This window comes from Salminus brasiliensis, chromosome 8, assembly GCF_030463535.1.
Source record: "Salminus brasiliensis chromosome 8, fSalBra1.hap2, whole genome shotgun sequence".
Taxonomy (NCBI): domain Eukaryota; kingdom Metazoa; phylum Chordata; class Actinopteri; order Characiformes; family Bryconidae; genus Salminus; species Salminus brasiliensis.
Window position 1 is genome coordinate 29351508 of NC_132885.1, and position 16654 is coordinate 29368161.

Sequence of the window (16654 nt, forward strand, 5' to 3'; positions counted from 1 at the left end):
GAAGTCTCCAGCTCAACCTTCAGGGTAGAAGGCATGTTCCTCGGCTTTAGGAGCTTCTCAAAGTGTTCCTTCTGGTGCCCAACAATATCCTCAGCTGAGTTCAGAGCTTCATCACCCTTATTGAGCACAGTTTGGGCAATGTCCCTCCTCCCCCTTCTGAGTTGTTGGAGCCTTTTCCAGAACATCTTTGAAGACACCTGAAAATCAGTCTCCATTAACTCTACAGACTCCTCACATGCCCTGGATTTCGCTTCTGCCACTGCCAAAGCTGCTACCTTATTTACTTGTCTGTGCCAATCAGCGGAATCAAGAGTGCCCCGATTCTCCTTCTTCCGCTTGACAGCCTCCCTCACTGCTGGTGTTCACCAACAGGTTCTTTGGTTGCCATCATAACAGGCACGGACAAGGTTTTGGCAACAGCTATGAACAGTTGCTTCCACAACTGAGGTCTTCAACAAGGTCAATTCTGAATCAGTGTCTCCAACCTCCTCCAGAACATGTGAGAAGCTCCCTTGGAGATGAGAGTTCAGAGATGAAAATCAGAGTCCTCTGCCAGCTTTCCCTGGCAGACACAGACTACTCGTTTGGGCCTGTCAGGTTTGTCTGGCAGGTTTAGCTGCCACCTGATTCAACTCATCAGATGGTGATCAGCTCACAGCTCAGCACCTCTCTTTACCAATGCATCCGAAACACGCAGCCACAGGTCAGACGACAAGACCTCGATGTCGGTAACTTACCTCTGACCCAAGGTGCTCTGTACCAAGTACACTTATAAGCAACCTTGTGTTTGAACGTGCTGTTTGTTATGGACAAACTGTGACTAGCACAGAAGTCCAATAACATCCCACCAAGGATCAATAGTCAATGCTTCAGCATGACTTAATTACTATGGGTCACGGACATTACTGAAGACTTGCTGCGCAACAGGGAATCGGTCACAGCTTCTCTGGCCAGCCTGCGAATCCCTTCCTGCACCAAACCTTCACCAAACACGTCAGTTGTTGTCCGTGAATCCAGAAGGTTGGCCTGAAACAGAGAAGAAAGCTCAGAGTAAATAGAAGTCTTATTTCTAGAGGAACAAGATACACTTCTCATCTGATTACGGTGCTTCAAGTGTTTGTGCTCAGTAACAGTATTTCTTCACCTCTTCCAGAGCGATGAAAGTGGACAGAATATCTCCAGCCTGGCCAGAGGCGATGTCATCACCCAACAAGTTGTCCGTCAAGGTGGTAGCCATCTCTTTTTCCCTCTGGGCCTGGAGCTCCCGCTCTTTATTGACGGGCAGGTTTCGGACCTCTTCCACAATCCTGGATGAACACATTTACAGTCAGAGCAGTTCATCATTCTACGGTCCAGGCGGACCTTTTCATAATAGCCGTTGACAGACTGAAAGTAAAATAAGGTGTTTATCAGCTGTGCTGTTGAACCTTACTTTATCAACTTCTGACGAATCTCCTGGAACTCTTTCTTATTCCTGTCGATGGCTTCTCTTAACAGGACGAGATTCTCAAAGTTCTCCAGAGTCAGGTTCGTCAGGCAGCTGTCGTGCCACGGTGTCTGGCGCTGGGTCATGCTGGTTTTTGCGACCACTTCATCCACATGTACCAGATCCTTCTGGGATTCATCTTCTTCTGACTGTTATTAAGACAAAAGTTTTAGTTGGAATAAAATAAGAGGAAAATCATGACTTACATGCAGACAATATTAATATGTTCAGGTAGAGTAGGGGGTTAAACTGGGTATTTGCACGCTGTTGTTCTCAGGAGGTGAAGCTAGGATGTAAAGCAGGCTTACCTTAGTGGAATCCGTTTCCACAGCTAGTTCTTGATTGGTGATAATCACAGAACTAAAAAAGTTAAGGAAGATGAACCCACAGCTGAAGATGAAGATGAAGAAGTACACCAACGCAGCATAGCGAAGTGCTTCATCCACACTGAAATGGACAGAATATTAAATTAGACAAAACTGTCAGCAGAGTGGCTATAAAATATGAATCTTCACCAAATACAAACGTGCCAAAACAGATGGACGTACACTGAAGTTTACTGCACTCGCATATGTTCACCTAGTGTTCTCTTTCAGAACTGACACTTTTACTTATTTAGTTATAGTCAGAGATCCAGACAAGAGCTGCTTACCCCTTAAATCCATAGTAGATTTTAAACCAGCCATTCTGGGTGATGCAGATGAACAGAGTGTACAGGGCTGTAGGGAAGTCTCCAAAAGCAGATGGAACTTCATCCCCAAACAGCATCACTCCACACAGGCCAAACATCTAGAGCACAATCAATAACAGAGCATTTCAGACACAGCGTACAGCATTTCACCATGAACAAAACACAAGTACAGAGACCTTATCTTTTGGATCGTTTCTGAGATTTTATCATACAAATACGAATTGTGGAAGAGCACATACCACCATGAAGCACATGATGAGGATGAAGATGTTCAGCAGTGCAGACATGGAACGGGCGATGCTGTTGAGTGCTCTGGAAAATCCCTCGGAAAAAGCAAACAGCCTTACACTCCGAAAGAGTCGCAGCGTTCTGGAAAAGGAGAAAAGAAAGAAGCACAAATATTGAACAGTTACAAACTGTGAGCTCAGTCTGAACAGATACACCATCACTCTCCTCTTTTCCATCCTTTTATGAGGAACACTGATCTAGATGAAAAACCTGAGGAGTTTTAAAATGTGGGAACACGTCACTGTAATTTTCCTCACCTGATGATCCTATTTTGGCTTGGGGGCAAGAATCTGTACCCCACCATCAGACCCAGACTGACCAAGAAATCCAGGACATTCCACCCACTCTGCAGATACAGAAGAAATAATGATCAAATAAGACTTGATGAGACACAGCAACCTTCTACAAGGAAAATATGGATTAATAGAAGTAAACATTTTGAGAAAAAAAACAGTACCATCCAGAAAATCCTGAAACCGTAGGTGAACTTGAGAACAATCTCTGAAATGAAAGCGGTGAAGATGATCCACTCCCAGATCAGGAATGCAGTCTCATGGTCCTGAAATTACAGTCAGAAAGAGAGTGGAGTTTAATATACAGGGTTTCTGAAAGTACACTCAAACACAAGTACCAGAAACATCACCTGTCCTACAAAACACACTGACAGAAGCACAGAACTGTACTGTAGGGTTAGTCAGTCAGTGGGAGAGGGAACATGATCGAACTGTCTGAAAATATCTGGTGACATCAAGATTTTGGGTTCTCACCTTGGCAATCCTCGAGTTGGTCTGGACGCTGATGATGATGCAGTTGAGGAGTGCAATGACCAGGATGAGGAACTGGACAATTGGGTGCTCCACAATATACTGGAACATTGCAGAGATGTAGTTTCCAATGTTGTACTCCGTCTACATGTGAGAAGAGAAGAGTGAGAATTATTAACATCTCAGAACTTTTGGTCAGGACTCAAAGGCCCAGTGAAGAGCCAAAGCTGGTCTTATAAAGGTCTTAGGATTTATAGTAGAGCAATTCCACAACTCAGCACATGATGGATTAAACCCAGTGACTCCTTATAGTTCATTACTGAAGTGAAACTCCTTTGTCTTTCTTACATTTTCGTGGAGCAGCTCCATGAAGCCCTCTCCTGGTTCCTCCACTTCCTCCATCACGGACTGTGGTTCCAAAGAGGTTTTAGATGTTTTCTGCCCCCAAAAAGACAGACATTCATTTAGACTCTATATCCATACACACATCTTACACAAAATGTATTTACCAAAAGCTCTGGAAAGAACCTGAAAAAACAGGTAAATGGAGAAGTTTAAGAGAACAGGTAAAAAAGAACCTGGTCCACCTTGAGCATGGCGAGGTGCTTCTGGTTCTGTCTGCTGGGAGACAGAAGGGCTTTCTCCTCTCTTACTTCCTCCTTCTTCTTCTTCTTTTGGTGATCGCTCATCTCTTCTGAGACTCGATCAGCTGCTGTCTGCTCCTTAAAAGCTCCGCCGCTCTGTTCGTTACCATGGAATCTCTCTCACTCTATGACGTCATAAACGTTCCACCATCAAACGTCACCCAGCCGACAAGCGCATCTGCTAGTTAGCGCATATGCTAGTCTAGTTGGGTCACGAGGACTGATCACATGTCGTTGATCTGAATACTAAGTGATTGTAAATGGACAGAATATTCATATATGATATTATCTAGTGGTCACTGATCAATAAAAATGAAGATTAAAATATTAGAATTATTAGAACAGAATATTTTTTATAGATATACTTATATTTATAGGCGGTTCACTGACAACTGTAAACATGGAGGATCAACTTCCGGTTGATAAAACCAACCCCTTTATTGCTGGAAGTGTTTCACTGAAGTCATTCTGAATTTGTGTTAACAGTTAACAATTTAGCTCCACTTTAAAGAAAAAATAATGAATATTGATGAAATATAAAGGTTTAGGTTGTGTTCGATACACTACCCGTATTGTGATATTACAGATTAGCATTACCTGAAGGAAATACAGAGCTTGCAAATAAGTAAATAAACCTTTCTGCAGCTTCTTTAAAAAAAAACTTGTCTAAAGAAAAATTTCATCAACGATGTGTTTAAAAATGAAAAAGAGGAAAATCCATAAACTAAAGATTTCATTGTTTTATAAATATAAGATATGTTACAGTCTGTTCCACATCAAACACACTGATATTTTTATCATATTTTATATTGGGAATTTACATCAACAAAAGTTACAAAATTTATATTTAGATTTCACATTTATACATTTTTATCATTATATTCCCCTCATAATAAGCACCTTCAGATATCAAACATGTCTGGGGGATTGACTGCTTATGGGGTAAGGGACGTTTATTAAATAATAAAGAAATATTTATTGAAAATTTTAAATTCATCAAGAATGTCGGACACGTGACCAGTAGAGGGCACTGATCTGCAGGTTTTTGGTAAAGACTGAAACTTACATTGTAGCCACATTAAAGTGAATACCACATTTAATGCCTGCTTATTTAATAATAAAATAATATTTAATATTTGTTATACTGCATAAATTCAATGAGTTTAAGATGTGGACAGGTAATAATTTTAACACACTAAGCTACTAATCACAGGTAGGCCGGAGAGTGACAATCAGGAACTGCTGAATATTTACCTTTACATTTAAATACAGACAGTTCTGACACTCTAAGAAAGAGGAAAGATAGAAAATGAAGGCTTGTGCAGGTTTAAATATTTTCATATGCCAGGTGAAGTTCAGTGACTTGGAAATTGTTTTGTCTCCATTCCCTGACTCACACTCACCAATAACCATTTCTCGGAGCTGTGTGGAGTGTTCTTTCTTTAGTCTTCATGGTGTCTTCATTTGTAGGGAGGAATACTGATTAACCAGTGACTGGAGCTTCATTTCTATTTTCTTGTGCATCCAGTTAAAACTGGAGAAGGTGGTTTTGTAGAAAGCTAGTTTTTTTTAATCCGACACCCTACTTTCAGTCTGATGGCTTGGGGGAAGAAGTTATTGCAGAGTCTGGTCGTGTTGGACCTGATGCTGCGGTACCTTCTTCCTGATGGCAGGAGGGAGAACAGTCTGTGTGAAGGGTGGGTGGGGTCATCCACAATGGTGGTTGCTTTGCGGACGCAGCGGGCAGTGTAAATGCTAATAATAACTTACCTCAGCATTGCAAATAATTATTTACCTCAGCAGTGCTAATAATTATTTACCTCAGCATTGCTAATAATTATTTACCTAAGCAGTGCTAATAATTATTTACCTTAGCAGTGCTAATAATGATTTACCTAAGCAGTGCTAATAATTATTTACCTCAGCAGTGCTAATAATTATTTACCTCAGCATTGCTAATAATTATTTACCTCAGCAGTGCTAATAATTATTTACCTCAGCATTGCTAATAATTATTTACCTAAGCAGTGCTAATAATTATTTACCTCAGCATTGCTAATAATTATTTACCTCAGCATTGCTAATAATTATTTACCTAAGCAGTGCTAATAATTATTTACCTTAGCAGTGCTAATAATTATTTACCTCAGCATTGCTAATAATTATTTACCTCAGCAGTGCTAATAATTATTTACCTCAGCATTGCTAATAATTATTTACCTCAGCATTGCTAATAATTATTTACCTAAGCAGTGCTAATAATTATTTACCTCAGCATTGCTAATAATTATTTACCTTAGCAGTGCTAATAATTATTTACCTTAGCAGTGCTAATAATTATTTACCTCAGCATTGCTAATAATTATTTACCTCAGCATTGCTAATAATAATTTACCTCAGCAGAGCAAATAATTATTTACCTCAGCATTGCTAATAGTTATTTACCTCAGCAGTGCTAATAATTATTTACCTCAGCATTGCTAATAATTATTTACCTCAGCAGTGCTAATAATTATTTACCTTAGCAGTGCTAATAATTATTTACCTCAGCATTGCTAATAATTATTTACCTCAGCATTGCTAATAATAATTTACCTCAGCAGAGCAAATTATTATTTACCTCAGCATTGCTAATAGTTATTTACCTCAGCAGTGCTAATAATTATTTACCTCAGCATTGCTAATAATAATTTACCTCAATATTGCTAATAATAATTTACCTCAGAGTCTGCATAATAATTTACCTCAGCATTGCTAAAAATGATTTACCTCAGCATTGCTAATAATTTACCTCAGCAGTGCTAATAATGATTTACCTCAGCAGTGCTAATAACTATTTACCTCAGCAGTGCTAATAACTATTTACCTCAGCAGTGCTAATAATTATTGAACTCAGCAGTGCTAATAATTATTGAACTCAGCACTCAGCAGTGCTAATAATAATTTACCTCAGCACTCGGCTAGTGCTAATAATAATTTACCTCAGCACTCGGCTAGTGCTAATAATAATTTAATCTCAGCAGTGCTAATAATAATTTACCTCAGCACACAGCAGTCCTAATAATAATTTCATCTCAGCATTGCTAATAATAATTTCATCTCAGCAGTGCTAATAATAATTTACCTCAGCAGTGCAAATAGTAATTTCATCTCAGCATTGCTAATAATAGTTTACCTCAGAGTATGCATAATAATTTACCTCAGAGTCTGCATAATAATTTACGTCAGCACTACTAATAATTATTTACCTCAGCAGCGCTAATAATTATTTACCTCAGAGTCTGCATAATAATTTACCTCAGCAGTACTAATAATTATTTACCTCAGCATTGCTAATAATTATTTACCTCAGCACTCATCAGTTCTAATAATTATTTACCTCAGCATTGCTAATAATAATTTACCTCAGTAGTGCTAATAATAATTTACCTCAGCAGTGCTAATAATTATTTACCTCAGCAGTGCTAATAATAATTTCATCTCAGCAGTGCTAATAATAATTTACCTCAGAGTCTGCATAATAATTTACCTCAGCAGTACTAATAATTATTTACCTCAGCAGTGCTAATAATAATTTACCTCAGAGTCTGCATAATAATTTACCTCAGCAGTACTAATAATTATTTACCTCAGCAGTGCTAATAATTATTTACCTCAGAGTCTGCATAATAATTTACCTCAGCAGTACTAATAATTATTTACCTCAGCAGTGCTAATAATAATTTACCTCAGCAGTACTAATAATTATTTACCTCAGCAGTGCTAATAATTATTTACCTCAGAGTCTGCATAATAATTTACCTCAGCAGTACTAATAATTATTTACCTCAGCAGTGCTAATAATAATTTACCTCAGCAGTACTAATAATTATTTACCTCAGCAGTGCTAATAATTATTTACCTCAGCAGTGCTAATAATAATTCCATCTCAGCATTGCTAATAATAATTTACCTCAATATTGCTAATAATAATTTACCTCAGTAGTGCTAATAATAATTTATCTCAGCAGTGCTAATAATTATTTATCTCAGTAGTGCTAATAATTATTTACCTCTGCATTGCTAATAATTATTTACCTCAGCAGTGCTAATAATAATTTACCTCAGCAGTGCTAATAATAATTTATCTCAGTATTGCTAATAATTATTTACCTCAGCAGTGCTAATAATAATTTACCTCAGCAGTGCTAATAATTATTTATCTCAGCAGTGCTAATAATAAGTTTAAAATTAAACTATTCCACAGTCTCACTCACTCACCTCCAAACTAACCAAAATAAAGAAAAAACACACAGGATAAATTAGATTTTTGTAAATTACATAATTTATATCATGTGGGTCTACAAAAAGCATTAAAGTAATGAAGTTATGGGTGGAGCACAAGCCGTTAATATGAGTGCAGACAAGAGAACAGAGCCAACCCCTACTGTACAAATCCTACACAGAGTGAGTGGAGACTGTAGAAGCTAAACATTACATTAAATGAATGAAAAAACACCCAAAACCCCAATTAATATAACATTAGTGCTAACTCATCATCTACTGAGGGACAAGTTCATGAAATATCACTCCTAATTTTCTTATTAATAATACATTTCAGTAAGTAGTTTCACCAAGCTGCCCTGAAACCATCAACATAGCTAACAGTAAGTTAGCTAGCTAGTGCTAGCTTCATAGCCGTCTTCTCTGAAGTAACTTCATGTTATTCAGTATTTTTGAGTTTGATTATAACTTCACTAGCTAAGTAAACTGTCCATAATGCAGTTTATTACATTTATGACCATGTATCTCATATTTAGCACATAACACAATATTTGACCCTCTTTAAAACGTTAGCTGGTTAATTCTGAATATTCAGCTAGCTCGCTAACATGCTAGCTTATTAGCGACTAGCTACGCGTTTTACAAAGTCTCAGCTAGCTAGCTGATACCAAATTAAGCAAACAAGATAGAAAAGGCGGTTATCAAATATATTTATTTTGAACAATATTTACACTTATATCCACAGTAATCTTACAATATCCACACACCCCAGCGTTGTCACAAAGTGCAGTAATGACGAGACTGTGTAGTTTTTTTCTTTTAACTGTTTATCTGAACATCAATCTTCTTTCCATCAGGTCAAATTCCACCTATTTCTCCTTCCTCGCCCTTCTCTTTCCATCCTCGACTGCTTAACCTCTCTCCATCATCTTTCTGCTGCATCTCTATCTCTATATCTATCTCTCACTATTCATCTTTTAGACCAGTTGCCAGATGTCCACCTCTGTCCTTCTGTTTTTAACAGGAATATAAAATAAAAGGTTGATAGAAAACAGAAGGTTGGCCTGAAACAGAGAAGAAAGCTCAGAGTAAATAGAAGTCTTATTTCTAGAGGAACAAGATACACTTCTCATCTGATTACAGTGCTTCAAGTGTTTGTGCTAAGTAACAGTATTTCTTCACCTCTTCCAGAGCGATGAAAGTAGACAGAATATCATGGCCAGAGGCGATGTCATCACCCAACAAGTTGTCCGTCAAGGTGGTGGCCATCTCTTTCTCCGTCTGGGCCTGGAGCTCCCGCTCTTTATTGATGGGCAGGTTTCGGACCTCATCCACAATCCTGGATGAACACATTTACAGTCAGAGCAGTGCATCATTCTACGGTCCAGGCGGACCTTTTCATAATAGCCGTTGACAGACTGAAAGTAAAATAAGGTGTTTATTAGCTGTGCTGTTGACCCATACTTCATCAACTTCTGGCGAATCTCCTGGAACTCATTCCGGTCAATGGCCAAACTTAACAGGACCAGATTTTGTCAAAAGTCAGGTTCGTGAGACACCTGTCATGAGACTGTGTCTGGCGCTGGGTCATGCTGGTTTATGCGACTATTTCCTCCACATGTACCAGATCCTTCTGGGATTCATCTTCTTCTGACTGTTATTGTGACAAAAATAATTCAGTTTGAATAAATATAGAGAAAGAAAAATGACTTATATGCAGACAATATTAATATGTTCATCTTGCGTATCTTTAAGTAGGGGGTTAAACTGGGTATTTGCACACTGTTGTTCTCAGGAGGTGAAGCTAGGATGTAAAGCAGGCTTACCTTAGTGGAATCTGCTTCCACAGCTAGTTCTTGATTCATGATAATCACAGAACTAAAAATGTTCAGGAAGATGAACCCACAGCTGAAGATGAAGAAGTACACCAATGCAGCATAGCGAAGAGCTTCATCCACACTGAAATGGACAGAATATTAAATTAGACAAAACTGTCAGTAGAGCGGCTATAAAATATGACTCTTCACCAAATACAAACGTGCCAAAACAGATGGACGTACACTGAAGTTTACTGCACTCACATATGTTCACCTAGTGTTCTCTTTCAGAACTGACACTTTTACTCATTTAGTTAAAGTCAGAGATCCAGACAAGAGCTGCTTACCCCTTAAAACCATAGTAGATTTTAAACCAGCCATGGGTGATGCAGATGAACAGAGTGTACAGGGCTGTAGGGAAGTCTCCAAAAGCAAATGGAACATCATCCTCAAACAGCATCACTCCACACAGGCCAAACATCTAGAGCACATTTAAAGACAAAGCTGTTCACACACAGCGTAGAGCATTACACCATGCCCAAGAGAAGGAGCGGGAGATGCTGTTGAGTGCTCTGGAAAATCCCTAGAAGAAAGCAAACAGCCTGACACGCCGAAAGAGTCGCAGCATTCTGGAAAAGGAGAAAAGAAAGAAGCACAAATATTGAACAGTTAAGAATTGTAAACTCGGTCTAAACAGATACATCATCACTCTCCTCTTGTCCATTTCTTTATGAGGACCATTGATCTAGATGAAAAACCTGATGAGATCTTAAAATGTGGGAACACGTCACTGTAATTTTCCTCACCTGATGACCCTATTTTGGCTTGGGGGCAAGAATCTGTACCCTTGATCAATCTAAGAGCCAGATTGATCAAGAAATCCAGGACATTCCACCCGCTCTGCAGATACAGAAGAAGTAAAGATCAAATAAGACTTGATGAGACACAGCAACCTTCTACAAGGAAAATATGGATTAATAGGAGTAAACATTTTGAGGAGGTTCCAGGAGAAAACTGTAAAAAACAATGCCACCAAAAAAATACTGAAACCGCAGGTCAATTTGAGAACAATCTCTGAAATAAAAGCGGTGAAGATGATCCGCTCCCAGATCAGGAATGCAGTCTCATGGTCCTGAAATTACAGTGAGAAAGAGAGTGGAGTTTAATATACAGGGTTTCTGAAAGTCTCAGAAACATCACCCGTCATCACCTACAAAACACACTGATAGAAGCACAGAGCTGTGCTGTAGAGTTAGTCAATCAGTGGGAGAGGCAACATGATCGGACTGTCTGAAAATATCTGGTGGCGTTAAGATTTAGTGTTCTCACCTTGGCAATTCTTGAGATGGTCTTGGCGCTGATGATGACACAGTTAACCAGAGCAATGACCATGATGAGGAACTGGAGAATGGGATGCTCCACAATATACTGGAACATTGCAGTGAGGTAGTTTCCAATGCTGTACTCAGTCTACATGTGAGAAGAGAAGAGTGAGCATTAATTACAAGCCACCTCAGGTTCTCATGCTAGGAGACAGAAGGGCTTTCTCCTCTCTTTCTTCTTCCTTCTTCCTCTGATGATCGGTCATCTCTTCTAACGGAGCGGTTAAAGAAGCTCCTCCATCAGAAACACGTCTGTCTGAGACTCGATCAGCTGCTGTCTGCTCCTTAAAAGCTCCACCGCTCGGTTCATGATGTTGATCTAGATAGAGAAGTAACTGCAAGGTGACAAAAATTAAATAATTTAAAAATATATAAAACTATACAGCTCTGTGCAGATGTTTTAGATATCTGTGATAATTAAGAGTTAAAAAGCGGCTTTTCTGAGCAAGTGTTTATTTCCTCAGTAAAACATTAATATTAAAATAAATACTAATAACATTCCTATAGAAAGTTGTGGTTTTTCATCACTGTGTTCATTAAATCATCTCCAAAGTTCTCCTCATGGGAGTGTAGTATTATTTATAGTTATCATCCAATACAGGGCGTTTCTAGACTAGTTTTACCTCTGCTTGTCTAATCATTTTACTAGTTAATAATAAGAAGAAGATTATTATACTAGTAATATTGCTGTCACTCACATGTATGAACTATTCTCTTTGCTGAATAAAACTACATGTGAAATAGTGATGTCATCTTTGCATCATCAGCTCATGTTAGTTGGAGAAGCCAGGCTTTTTAATGAGGAGGTTACTGCTATATTGGCGAGCTCGCGACGCTCATTTTACAAGCTTGTGTTATCAGAGCCTCTTTCACTAGCTAGCAGAAATACAGCCTATGCTAACGCTACTGATGCCTTTTCTTTACTGTTCTCATGTGTGTGTTGGTAAGTTATCCGCTTATAAAAGGCCTTAACTAAAGCACACACAGCTCTGAGCTGCATTACCTTGTCTGTTGAGTGTCTGACAGCATTAGCTGCTCAAGCTTTTGAACAGACGCTGGGGCATGATGGGCATTATTGCACTGCTGCCACCTACTGGCTGAGTAGATCACTGCAGGATGGAAGTGGTGTACAGGTGCTCCTAATAAAGCTGAAGTACGATTTACATTTTTTTACTCAAGTATAAAAGTACAAAATGCTACAAAATGGACTGAAGTCTTGTGCTGTTTGTGTTTGTGTCACTCGGCCAATGTCTGTAGGTCTGGTTGGACACTCTGCATTACTGGCTTTTTAACCCAATAGAGCCACATCAGCACATCAGCCTCACTGAACACACAGTCAGTTCATGCCAGCCTACAGAACACATGAGGGGCAGAGTTGTACTGTGTGTGAGCTGCAGATGTATTTCCTGCACTTGATGCAGGTAGACTGAGTCTTTCTGCTGCTACAGACGTACACCACATGCACAGCATCTTACACCTACTTCAGGTTCTGCAGATGGTTGTTCTGAGGGTTGGGCTGAGAGGGCACCAGCATCCTCCTCCTGAATCAACAAAAATGTGATCTTCAAATTCTGAAAGATCGTTCTCTTCATCATCTCCCCAAACGTCTTTCTCTTAAAAAGTGATTTCCAAGCCCCTTTAAGCAGAGACTCTTCTCTCCATCTTGATCAGCTGTGATGCAGAGCAATACTGGCAAATCTGTTCACTTATCCATCCTAATTTGCAGGTAGGATAGAAAGCTTTCCACAAGACAGAGACTAAAATGTGCAGGAATGTTGGAGCAGACATAAACTGGACAAGAACTGAATGGCTCACAACTTGTTTTTGCTTAATCCAGAAAAAAACATAGGTTTTACTAATTGATCCAAATATGAATAAATCCAAAAATTGCAAATATTACTGTAAAATTAAATGGATTCTCAGTCATAACCAGCAGCACTGTAAAAAACCCAGGAGTTGTTTTGACTCTGGCTTCTCATTTGATGCACACATCTGTTACATAGTTAAAATGGCCTTCTTCCACCTACGTAATATTGCCAATCTGCGTAATGTACTCTCCTTACATGACACAGAGAAGCTGTGTCCTATTCTCTCGTCCCTGCACTGGTTACCAGTTAAATTCTGCATTGATTATAAAATAAATGTTTTGGCCCCACAATACTCAATACGGGACTCAGATAATCCATTAATGCACTGTACTGTTATCCTTGCTGATGGAGCTTGTAAGAATACTAACACATTTGGACTGTACAGCTCTCTGTTCACAGGTCCCTGATCAGTGCTGCAGTCTCTCTAATCTACTTCCTTTACAGGCTGCACATCAGTCTATTCAAACTCCTAAACACATCATCATTTTCTCCTTTGTTTTCTCTCCCCTGTGTGCTGAACTGCCCTCTGCTGTCTGCTTGCTGCTGATCCGAGTCCATTTGTGGTCGGTTGCCCTTGCCTACACTTTGGATCCTGTCCCCCTATATTACCCCCCAAATTTGAATTGAATTGACAGGTTTTCAGTGCTTGAAATGTAACCACATGCAAACACACACACACACACACACCAGGCTATGTAGAAGAAGGACAGAGTGTAAAAAAAAAAAAGTAAAAGAGAAAAAAGTGATTTTTTTTTTTAATGCTCCTTTTGAGTTTTCGATTTACACACATAATAACAGTCTAGATTTCAGGTCTTATTTTAGAATTCAGTTCTTTTCACTATGACTCGTGAGCACAATTGGCCGTGCTCTTTCCTCTTATCACTCCTAAGTGATGTTGGCAGGCATAGTTCTGTTAGCTGGTGCAGTGGAGCTGCGGTTCAGCATGTTTGCGGGGGCTGGCTTCGCATGTATTGTTGGAGACATGGGTTAAGTACCCTACGAGTGTCAGGAGCATTTCTAGGAGCTACAAACGTGTGGGTTAATTGGCAGAACCAGAATGGGAGAAACAATAGCTAGCGTGCACAACTGACTAACATTTATGAAGGCACTGTTTCCTGAAAACAGGGAGACATAAATCAACCCTCAGGAAAGCCTGTGCTTTTTCTTAATTCTAAATTCTACACACTTACTAAGACTTCTACTGTAAACACATGTAGACCACATAACGTACACGGCCATAATTAATGTGGAGGTATAAGTGACATTTAGCAGACTTCATGACAACAGTTTACCTGAGACAGAAGTTGCTGTTAGAACAAGGGTGTCCAATCCTGACCCTGATGAGTTTATCTCCAGTCCTAATCTAACACACCAGAACCAGGTCATGAAGACCTTCAGGGGTATCAGAGTATTAGAACCATGTGTTGGATATGAACTCTCATAGATCTCCAGAACTGAGCACCACTGTGTCTAAACATGGTTAGAGAGGATTTTGGAGGAGCTTGTGACACTTTCCACCTTTCTCACAGAGTGCAGTAATGACAAGGCTTTGTAGTTTTTTCTTTTCACTGGTTATTTGTACTATTCTCTTCTTTACACCAAATTCCTCTAATTTCTCCTTCCTCACCCTTCCCTTTCCATCCTCGCCTGCTCAACCTCTCTCCATCACCTGATCACCATCATCTTTCTGCTGCGTCTCTCTCTCTCTCTCTCGCTATGTTCTTCATCTTTCACACCAGCTGCCAGATGTACCTCTGTCCTCCTGTTTATAACAGGGCATAAAATAAAGACACAGAATATTAATGAAGAAATGATGAGCTCCATACAGCTGCTATCAGTGATCATTTTAGACCCACTGGTCTGTAATTAGTTTACCAGGCTCTTTTCAATTTCCTGACAATATAAACAACTGGCTATTTCTTAATATTAATATATTTTTATTTCTTAATAAAATATTTCAGAATAAAATACAGATTTTTTAAAATGTCTTTAAAAAGTATTACTTACCAGTTCTTTGATTGAAGGTCATTCAAAGAGACACCAGTTTCAAAAAAATGAACAAATAAAAGTACAGATAGAAAAAAGTAAAAAGAAACAAAACATAGAAGATAAAACCCCCCAGTGAGCAAGCCAAAGGCGACAGTGGCAAGGAAAAACTCCCTCAAAGCTGGAGGAAGAAACCTTGGGAGGAACCAAGACTCACAAGGGGAGACCCATCCTCCTCTGATCAAAACCAGTTAGAAATTAATAAACCAGGTCTCAAGCAGCTGTTATCTCCATGGCACTAGTGGCCTTCAGATCTTCACCCTGAAAAAAAATCACCAGAACAACTTTGTATTAAAATCTCAACAATAAAGAATCAAAAACCTAAACTGACTCCAAAAAGATCATTAAACATCTCCAGCTGATTCAAACACGGCTGCAGGAGTTTAAATCAGAGCCAAGAGAAATAAAAAAAAACACAAACTTACCTCATCTTACCGCTGGACTTTACTTAATGTTACCTAACAACCAGTTTCACCCAGAAGATGTTGTGGAATGCCTAATCGTCTTTTTTCATATTCTTATCCACTTCATTCAGCTCAGGGCCTGCAGTGGCAATGGGGGAAGCACAGAAACCCAGGCATCCCTGTCTCCAGCATCCCAAGGCGCTCCCAGGCCAGCCAGGAGATATAATACTTCCAGCAAGTCCAAGGTTTACCTCGGGGTCTCCTCCCAGCTGGCTGTGCCCAGTACATCTCCAACAGGAGGCAACTGGGGGGACATCCTTATCAGACGCCCCAACAACCTCAGCTGGCTCCTCTCAATGAGAAGGAGCAGCGGCTCTACTCTGAGACTCTCCCAGATAACAGAGGACATAACCTCATTTCAACCGCTTGTGTCCGTGACCAGGGTGGGGATGTAGTTCAGCTGGTAAATTGAGAGCTTTCTGAGGTCCATGCAAGAGCTTTCAGCAATTCCAGGCGAATCTCATCCACTCTAGTGCCTTGTCACTGTGAAGCTTTTTCACTACATCAGTGACTTTGGCCACAGACGAATTCTGCCTCCCTGGAAGTCTCCAGCTCAACCTTCAGGGTAGAAGGCATGTTCCTCGGCTTTAGGAGCTTCTCAAAGTGTTCCTTCTGGTGCCCAACAATATCCTCAGCTGAGTTCAGAGCTTCATCACCCTTATTGAGCACAGTTTGGGCAATGTCCCTCCTCCCCCTTCTGAGTTGTTGGAGCCTTTTCCAGAACATCTTTGAAGACACCTGAAAATCAGTCTCCATTAACTCTACAGACTCCTCACATGCCCTGGATTTCGCTTCTGCCACTGCCAAAGCTGCTACCTTATTTACTTGTCTGTGCCAATCAGCGGAATCAAGAGTGCCCCGATTCTCCTTCTTCCGCTTGACAGCCTCCCTCACTGCTGGTGTTCACCAACAGGTTCTTTGGTTGCCATCATAACAGGCAC

The 16654-nt window shown here is 39.7% G+C and overlaps 1 protein-coding gene across 1 annotated transcript; it reads right to left on the reverse strand.

The window, feature by feature from the left end:
- Positions 1 to 879: 879 nt before the first annotated feature.
- Positions 880 to 16062, reverse strand: LOC140561407 (cation channel sperm-associated protein 4-like). Its single transcript, XM_072686600.1, has 17 exons — positions 15905 to 16062; positions 14956 to 14965; positions 11283 to 11423; positions 10361 to 10434; positions 9601 to 9651; positions 9319 to 9475; positions 3808 to 3969; positions 3578 to 3637; positions 3233 to 3373; positions 2923 to 3024; positions 2723 to 2811; positions 2417 to 2546; positions 2139 to 2275; positions 1795 to 1933; positions 1433 to 1635; positions 1145 to 1307; positions 880 to 1026 (listed from the first exon to the last, which is right to left on the reverse strand). Exons 1-17 carry the CDS (start codon positions 16060 to 16062, stop codon positions 880 to 882), a joined length of 2064 nt encoding a protein of 687 aa, XP_072542701.1.
- Positions 16063 to 16654: the final 592 nt, after the last annotated feature.